Below are 9942 nucleotides of genomic sequence, written 5' to 3'. Positions count from 1 at the left end.
GCGCAGGCTCCGGACACACAGGCTCAGTGGCCATGGCTCACGGGCCCAGCCGCTCCGCGGCATGTGGGATCTTCCCGGACCGGGGCACAAACCCGTGTTCCCTGCATCGGCAGGCGGATTCTCAACCACTGCGCCACCAGGGAAGCCCTACAGGCATTTTTTAGTGTGTTCTTGAGATTCAAAAAAATCGTTGTCTGTTTCATACATCAGATATGAAGACTGGCCTCTTGTTTTTATGTCAGAACTTAAGTTGTTAAAAATATTTGTTTTACTATTGCTGTTAATATCTTTCTCCTTTTTTTTTTGGTAGGTTTGTTTCGTCTAGTTCATGAGCTCAAATCATAAAGACCCTAAATGTTACAGAAGTGTTGAAAGATTGGTAAGTATTTAACGTAACATATATTAGCAGTCAAAATCCTTGGTTCAGTCCAAGACTTTGAAACTATATAGTTATGTGACATTAAATTTTTAAACCTCAAAGTGAAAACAGCTAAACTTTCTAGATAAGTAAATTGTGGTTTATTCATACCATGGCATATTGCACAGTGGTTTAAAGGAATGAACTTAATGTCAAGAGGGAAAAGCAAAGTTATGAAAGGATGCATATAATATACTATTTCTTATTAATTTTTATTGGAGTATAGTTGCTTGACAATGTTGTGTTAGTTTCTGCTGTACAGCAAAGTGAATCAGTTATACATACACGTATATCCACTCTTTTTGAGATTCCCTTCTCATCTAGGTCACCACAGAGCACTGAGTAGAGTTCCCTGTGCTTTACAGTAGGTTCTCCTTAGTTATCTATTTTATATATCGTAGAGTATATATATCAAACTCAGTCTCCCAATTCATCCCACCCCTCCATAATATACTGTTTATATAAAGTGTTAAAAATAACTAAAACAGTACTGAATATTTTATGGCTATAGCATATCAAAATTATAAAAATATGTATGGAAATGATAAACAGCAACTAGAGAGGTGGAAGAGGTGTGGGTGGAGTGTGGCTTTTCCGTACTATAAGGTTTGATTTCTTTACACACATTATACACACAGACACACCCACACATGGGAACTGAACTGAACATAGCATAATGTTAATACTTGCTAGATCTGAGGTCTGAGCATTGGCTGTAACCTCATGTTATACGTTCTTTGCACTTTTCTGGGTATTTGAAATATTCCAAAAAAATCTTTAAAAATTACCATGCAATCATCTTTTCAGTTGACATTCAGAATGGCTGAAAGGCAACAGGTAAAGTCAGCATTCCTATTAGATGCATAGGAAGAAATAAGTATTTCTTAATGTGCAAAGCAAAAGTGTCCCCATCACCCCTACCAGTGTTGTTCTGCTAGTACTCATGCAGTTGAAAGAGTGGAAAGTGTGTGAATATTGGATAGAAAAATTCAGAATTTTTGTTATTTGTAGATGATAGGGTTTTATATCTAGAAATTCTGAGAAAATCAATAAGAGAGTTCAGTAAGAAGTTTGGACATATGAGTAAAGTTTGGATATCTCAAAATAAATCTACTTCCTATAGGCCTCCTATATACCAGTTTTCTATCCAAGTAAGAATGTATCAATATAATGGAAAATAAAATCCCGTTCAGAATAATGGCAAAAACTATAAAACACTTTGGAATAAACCTAACAGAAATGTGTGAAACCTATTATATGAAGTAACAGCAATTTCTACTTCAAGGAAATAATAGGATAAATGTGCAAATATTGTAAGGATGTTTATTGCAGGTTTGTTTATGATAATAAGAAACTAGAAATAACCTAAATGTCCAACAGTGACAGATTGGCTACATAGTGATAGTACATCTAATAATGAAATAGATGAACTATATGTAATATATACATGCAGTGGAACGTATTAAAAAGAGTAAGCATGCAGCTATTAAACAGAGTAAAAGAGAGCTCATGGGAAAAGATTTCCAAAATATCTAAATGAAACAAGCAGGTAATAGATCATCTATATGTAATACCCTATATACGTAACTATATATATTTTATACACATTTTTAAATCAGGAAAAATGTTTCTGCATATATTATAATGCTTTTTACTGACATGGCATCTTGTGCTTTTGGGAAGTGGGTTTGAAATTATTTCCTCATTAATTGTCTAAAAATTCACATTAATTTTCATTATCTTAATTTCTTGAAGATAGGCCCTAATTATTACCACAGTTTTTTAGTTTTTCACGTTTTTATTGTTCGTAAAGTTGCAGTGTGCCTTGCAAATGATGGTGTCTTAGAAACACTGTCAGTGGGCTGCAGTTGTGGAAGAGTTGTTCTTGCGTGCCCATGAGGTGACCTGGGTCATAGCTGTTCACATTGTCAGCGCTTCAGTTGAGTAACATGAATTGTTGTACTATATCTGATGAGTTTTCAATGTTACCTGGTTATTTTCTGAAATTTTCTACCGACCTCATCTGGTAAGGTTAAGAAAGCCACCAGCATCAAAACTTACAGAATGATGTCAGCCTCTTTCGAAGAAAATCCCCGGAACAATAGGGTAGCACTCTTAAGAAATGTTGCATGGTGGATGGTCCTGATGGTCCAGAAGGTGATATTGTATGGAAAATTCTAAGTGATAAGAAAGCATTGTATTATAGTTTAATTGGCAGTGTTTTTTCTTGTGTAGTGGTACACTAAATAATTATGTATCTTAAAATCAATGACAGATTAAGTGAAATAAATTAATAAAGTTGGATAAATACAGACTGAATATAAATTAGGTTACTTGATTTATTGAACAATTTTACTTTACAAAAGCTTATAAAGAAGTAATATTATATATAATAGCGGCTATTGCTGCATTTTGGGATAATGAGCGATGTACCTTTTTTTATACTTTTCTTTTCCTAATGTTCAATATTTAAAATAATGGTACTTGTTACATTATAGAGGGGATTATTATTGTAACAATACCTAGAATTCTGATGGGAATCCAGGAATTAAACCATCAGGCTCTTGAATGAATAGGAACCAAAGTAGTATTAGGAATTGCTTCGGTCTCTCCCTTTCATGTTTCTCTCTTTCTCTCTGCATCCTCTTGGTTAATTTTCACTCAGTTGGCCTCAGCTACCTCATAGTGACCACCACAGGGTCATCTCTCTGTGACTTTCCAGCACAACTGTGCCCCTAATTCAAATTCCTATGAGAGAGAAAGAAAACTTGATTGGCCAAGGCCTCTTTGCAGGCTGCGCCATATGAGTCACATCTTGCAGCCATCGTATTTGTTGGCTGATCCTGAATCAGGTGTGTGTCAGCTGATTCGGGCCCAGAGACTGGCAGTGCCTCTTGGCAGTAGACATAGTCACATGGCCCACTGCCTTCTCAGCAGGGACGATGGACGGTCTTCCCCCAAAGGGTGAAGGAAGACTGCAATACACATTTCATTTAATTTAAGCTGTCAGGTAATCCTAAGATTAAACTATTTTGAAATTCTTTGGGGATTTTGTTCTTCATGCTTTTTCCTCTTCTGAAGATTTATACATGTTTTTCTTTACATTTGGGTTTTGCCTCTCTTTTGTCTGTTTTACTATACTGTTTTCCTTAATCCTAAAATGTCACACTGCCCTTTATTTGATTCAGATGTGTAGCAAGAAATGAAGTGCCATAACTTCAGCTGCTAGAATTCTTGTATTTTTATTCACCTGGTGGTAAATCTTTTCCCCACCCACCCCTCATGTGTTTGAGGAGGTGGGTCAGCGATTGTGGCTTCTATCAAGTGAAAAACAGTTTATATTTTTAAAAGATCCATTTATCTTTCAAAACATGTACAGCAAGAATATTTTATAAGTTATGCATTTAATTTTATTGTGCAGTGAGGCGTTTAAGAGAGGAAGTCAGCATCTACCTTAACTGCCACCACTCCCTAGTGTCTTCTCTCCCGGCTCTTTCACGTACCCGTGCGTGGTTCCACTCAGCCATTTCACACCCAGGACTAATTTCTGCCACGTAGGAATATTTAAGGAGCCCCTGACTAGGTCGGAACTATGTCTGAAAAGATTATAAGGTTAAATACCAATGCCCAGTAATTTAAAGTTAGTCTTCAGTTAAAAACAAACAGCAACAAAAACACATAGTTTTAAACATAATTTTTAGTTTTTCTAATCTCTTTTCTATTACTTATTTTATAGCTCGGTCATGAGCACTGACAGTAACTCATTGGCACGTGAATTTCTGACCGATGTCAACCGGCTTTGCAATGCGGTGGTCCAGAGAGTGGGGGCCAGGGAGGAAGAAGAGGAGGAGACACACATGGCAACCCTTGGACAATACCTCGTCCACGGCCGAGGATTTCTGTTACTTACCAAGCTAAATTCTATTATTGATCAGGTAACATTTTCATATCAAATCATTTTTTTTATCAGTAAATTTTAGTTAATTATAGATACGTAATTTCTGGGTTACATAATTTCTGAGAGTCTCTTTGAGATAAAGTTCTGTCTCTCACATCACTCAGACAAGGAAAAGTAGGCGCATGGGCTTAGTTGCTCCGCGGCATGTGGGGTCTTCCCAGACCAGGGATTGAACCCGTGTTCAGTGGCCGGCGGATTCTTAACCACTGCGCCACCAGGGAAGTCCTGTTGAGCTTGAGATTTTATCTTCAATGGTAAATGTAATATCATTGGTTGCACTGATTAAAACACAGAAGTGACAAGGTCTTTTCAAATGCCGAAAGGTGAAGAATGTGTGTAGTAATGGCTTGGTGTAGGGGCAGGTGTAGTCGTTCTATATGTCAAGAAAATAAATGAAAATGCACAAGACTGAGGGTGAAAGCTTAATTCTGTGATCTTTTGGATAATAGGTTGTGGAAATTAATCACAGAAGCAGATCAGAGCTAAAATATCGAAGTCAGCTATCCAAATGTCTGTGGGAAGTCTCACTCAATAAAGCAAAACTTATGTTGTTGACCATTTCATTTCCAGAAGGTAAAGGAAATAATCGGGGAGCTGATACTCTGAGCCTAATTTTGACCCACTGTGAGGGCTTAGTTAGACAGTGAACATAATGGGAATCCTGAGAGAAAAGTCATGTCATTCATTCAACAAATTCCCCAAATGATTGCCTTCTCTGTGCCACGTACTCTTCTAGATGCTGTAGATTTAGCAGTAAATGCAACAGAAAAATTCCCTGTCATCAAGGAGCTTTCAAGAGCTTATAGTGATCTGTTGTCCAGAAAACTAGCTTCATGGTTACTTAGCCACAGTGACCTTTCACTTCACCTCAGACACTGACTTGCAGGGTCACACTCTGGATGTTGTCATCATCTGAAACTGCTTGCTTCAAAAATCTGCGAATTCCAGTATCTTCCGTAGCACATTCTCTGTTCTTCTGTCTCATAGGGATTGATTACCTGTGTGTCAACATTTGCCTGGCATCTTTCTCTTCCCTACCCAGCCTGTACACATTTTGACCATATGGATTGTTCTTTCACCTGTACCCCTGATTCCCTTCCACTTAGGCTTCTGCTGCCTCCACCCACCAAAACCCTCATTTCAAGACCAGTGATCCAATCCGTATTCTCTCCTGTTAGATCCAAGCAGCTGAATGCTGCTGGAGAATCTCAAATAGCTGAGGAAATTGACACCATCAGAAATTCACGTTTACAAGCACATCAGTAAATCCTTTTATTTATCCTTGGTCACTATTCTCTCCATCCTTGTTTTCCTGCTGCTTGTTTTGCTTTTTGATACCAAACTTACTGTAATTCTTCCAAGGACTTGACTTGAGCCTCTCTTCCTGTCTGTAATGCCTTTCTTCTCTCCTTTTCTCCCTTTACCTGTTCTACTTTTTCTTGAAGATTATCTCCTTCATGAAGCTTCCCTGACTCCTCAAATTGGGTTCAGTGCTCCTTATCAGTATGCAGTACCCTGTGTGTTGGTTTGCCTTTGCCACCATAATGTGATCTTCCTGAGGGGCAGAGACTGGGACTGCTTTCACAGTTTGTATTCTTAGTGCCCGGCACAAAGGGAGTGTTTAGTAAATGATAGCTAAATGAATAAATGATAAACAGGAAGAAGAATATGAAGCAAAGCTGGAATATAGAGAATTGGAAATACCGAGTTCCTAAATGTCAAAGAAAAGATAGGTAAGGTGCCATGGATACAGTTTCTAGAAGGGAGAGTGGTTGTAAGATGACCAGACTGGTCTTTATGGAACAATTGGAAATAATATGTGAAGAAAGGTAGAGGTAAAGTGGGCAAATGAACTCAGATTTTAAAATAACGTGCAGAAGAAGGATATGAAACAAATAACAAAAACAAAATTATTTATATATAAAAGAGGAACACAAACCTCTGAAAATAATGAGCTGAGGTTTTGAAAAAGGTTAAGGCTGACCTTTTTACATTTTATATATATAGAAGATGAAAACAACAGGCAAATAATAGATTCTTCTTTGAAACAAACTGACCCTATAATCAGATACAGAGAGTAAATCAAACATCGGCTCAACTTCTGTTTTCTTTCTGTCTTCTCTGACACGAAGAACAATCTACACACAGACTAATAAGCATAGAAGTAAGAAGAAGAATAGAAAATTTAAGCCCAAGAGTGAGGAGGAGATTGTATCAGAATCTCTGGTTGCTCTAAATGAATTCACATCTCAGGTTCAGGTTCTGAGAAAATTTGTTAATGTCATTGCTGAACTGGTAATCTTTGAGTTATTGTGGTAGATTTGAGAGGACTGTGGAGGAATAAATTTCCAAAATTATAAAAAGAATGAGATTCCATAGATTTTAGTGAGTTTGAAGTTACCTTCACAAAAGATTCTAGCGATCATTTTAAAAGATTTGCAAACGTTTACAGAAGGACTAGATGGGCAGTAAAGGTTAAGGGGATTCTCTAAAACTAATTCATGCAGATCACCCAGTTTCTACTTTTGATGGGGATGTACAGATACACATCAGGAGAATGCTGCAGCTGTAACATGCGTAGATTTCCATGAAGTGTTTGACATCATCTGTTCTATCACTCTGTTCTTTGGGACACGATGGAGAGTGGGACTGTAGTATGGGTACAGTTACTGAACAGCGGAACTTGATCTTAGTTACTAACTGGCAGCCGTGTGGGAAATCTCTTAGGGGCTGCAGTTTTGACCCTGTTCTACTCATCAGCTTAAAACACCTCCCACTTCTGATTCTCAGCTGGTAAACTTGTGGTTTATTTCACTGAGAAGATAGAAGCCTCCAAATCTTGGTCCTCCCACGGCCAGATACACGAGTCTTCCTGCATCTGTACTCATGAACTCTGTCATGCTTCTTACTCCATCGGATGAACTGTCACTGTTCCTTCCACTTGCACGTTGGATCCTCTTCATTTTGCCTCCTCATTGGCCCTGATATTATCTCCTCTCATTCTAGTTTTTCATCTATTTTCCTTTTCTCTGTTGGAGAAACATGCTGTACAAACATGCTATGATATCTCAGCTTACAAACATGCTCTTATATCTTTTTTTCTTAAAAAAAAGAAAAAGCCAACAACAACTCCCCTATCCAATGTCCCTTTCAAGCTACCACCCATTTCCTTGCTACCCTTTTGGGCAGAGCTTCTCTAGGAGTTTTCTAAACCCCTTGCCTCCATTTCTTCACCACTCTTTGCGACTCCACTGAGGCCACTCTTTGACTCGGTTGTCTGTAACTTCAGTGTTGCTAAATCCAGCGGTCAGTTCCCAGTTTCCATCTTACTTAACCTCTCAGCGATATTTGACACAGTTGATCAATCTTTCCTGTTTCAAGTTTTCCTCCCCTGGTTTCTGGGAAGGACCACTCCTGATTTTTTTTTCCCGCCTCACATGTTATTTCTTCCTGGTCTCCTATGCTGGAACCTCCCTAAGTCAGTGGTGTGAACCCCAGGGCTCAGTCCTAGAACCTCTTCTCTGCCCCACTTACACTCATTCTCTGGGTCCCCACTGTTCAATACTGTAGCCACTAGGCACAGTCCCCATCATTGCAGAAAGTTCTGCCAGACAGTACTACTCTGGGTTGTTTCATCCATCTGGTCTCATTAAACTGCACCTCTATGCTGATAACTCCCAAACTGACTCACCAGTCCTGGCCTCCCACCTGAACTCCAGTTGGGTATATCCAGCTGCCTGCTTAATATCCTTTACTTGCTTCCTGAGAGACCTGTCAAACTTGACATAGCTAAAGGCAAACTTTATTTTCCCTCCCAACTAGTCTTACCTATCCGTGAACTGCGCTATTCCTCTCACAACCTAAAAAAAACCGTGTAGTCTCTTTTTTGTGGGGGCGGTGGGGGTGGGCAAGGAAAGGAGGGTGGGCAGGAAGGAGGCTTCCGTTCCTCACGAGAGACGGTTCCAGAGGAACACTCCTGTTTCTTCTTTCTACGTCTTACTTCAGTTCCTGAGAAGTAGGAGCGAGAGACTTTTCTCACTTTTGTGGTAATGTTTAACTTCTCTTTCTTCTCTTCACTCAGTATCCAGTGCATCAAACATACACTAATCTCAGAGCCCTGGAATACTCTTTCCCCGGATACTCACATGGGCTGTTTTCTTACTTCATTCAGGGTTTTGCTCGGCTATCACGTCTTCAGACATTCCTCGCCAGCCCTGTCTGAAGTAGCATTCCTGTCACTCTGTACCCTTATTCTGTTTTACTTTGTTTTCATAGCACTTAGTACTACTACCTGACATTACAATAGGTTTATTTTTTCTGTCTCTACCCGAATAGAATCCATGAGGGTAAGGATTTTATTTTTGCTCTATAGTCAGTGTCAAAAATAGTAGCTGGCGTATAATGAATGCTCAATAAACATTTGTTTAATTAAATGGCATATTGATGACATTTCTGATGACATAAAACTAGGGGGTATAGCTAATACATTGTCAGGTTTTGTTTTGTTTTGTTTTGGGCATTTGTATTTTACACTGTACCTGTCAGTGAATTAGAGAAAGTGAAACCTGCTATTTTTCTGTGAAGGTCATTTATATGATTAGAGGTATTTTGTTATTATGCTTTTCATTTATGGTAACTTTTAAGAATATAAAAATTCTAGTAATATTGTTGGGAGCAAGTCTTATTTATTATGTCACTATAACAATAGTTGTATTAGAAGGTGAAAATTGTAATGATGATGAATTTAAAATTTGGCATGATAGTTATAAAGTGCAAAAAGTAATAAGACAGGGTTCCTGGCCTTAAGGAACTCATGACCTAGGAGGTAAGACAGTCATATAGATAAGTAGCTACAGGGTGTCCATGTAGTTTGGAAACAGGGGCAAAAATATATAATGTCCTAAGCACATCTTCAATTTATTTTTTAAAAAACCCTGTATTTTCAGACTTTATGGACACCCAGCATAATATAGGGTGATAAAAGTTAGAAGACAGCTGTGAATAAAGAGTGACGGCAGAGTGAAGGAGGGCACAGCTGATCATGCTGGCAGATGGGTTATGATCTCGGATGGAGGGAGACTCCATGGATATCCAAGCTGGGCTGTGTAAAATATGGAGATAAAGAAGCCATGTCAGTTTAAGAGCATTAGAAAAATCCCTCAGCTCGGCCTAGAAATGTCCCTGGGTAAGAGAGAGAGAAACAGATGGATCCAGCTGTCTGTCAGCTTTCACTTCTAATGGCCAGGCTGAGTGAGCTGGAATCGTTTTAGTATCGTGAGATAAATGGCTCCACCTTGTAGTAGTCCAAGCTAGAGGGTGCCGGTAGTCGGCTCAATTCATGCAAGACCTCCTCATGCTCATGATTTGATTGATAATTTCCCCGCCCAAATTTTAGAGTTAAAACTACAGGGATGGGCTTCCCTGGTGGCGCAGTGGTTGAGAGTCCGCCTGCCGATGCAGGGGATGCGGGTTCGTGCCCCGGTCCGGGAGGATCCCACATGCCGCGGAGCGGCTGGGCCCGTGAGCCATGGCCGCTGAGCCTGCGCGTCCGGAGCCTGTGCTCCGC

At 39.3% G+C, this 9942-nt stretch overlaps 1 protein-coding gene across 1 annotated transcript in view; it reads left to right on the top strand.

Moving 5' to 3' along the window:
- Positions 1-308: 308 nt before the first annotated feature.
- Positions 309-9942, top strand: part of LYST (lysosomal trafficking regulator) — a 166695-nt gene continuing 157061 nt past the window's right edge. The window contains exons 1-2 of the mRNA XM_055080822.1: positions 309-379; positions 4155-4353. Coding sequence (XP_054936797.1) covers positions 4162-4353 — 192 coding nt within the window. The 5' untranslated portion in view covers positions 309-379; positions 4155-4161. The remainder of the gene's footprint in view (positions 380-4154; positions 4354-9942) is intronic.

This window comes from Physeter macrocephalus, chromosome 20 (assembly GCF_002837175.3).
Source record: "Physeter macrocephalus isolate SW-GA chromosome 20, ASM283717v5, whole genome shotgun sequence".
Classification (NCBI taxonomy): domain Eukaryota; kingdom Metazoa; phylum Chordata; class Mammalia; order Artiodactyla; family Physeteridae; genus Physeter; species Physeter macrocephalus.
The sequence above is the reverse complement of the archived record's forward strand: the minus strand, read 5'-3'. Positions and strand labels throughout refer to the sequence as shown.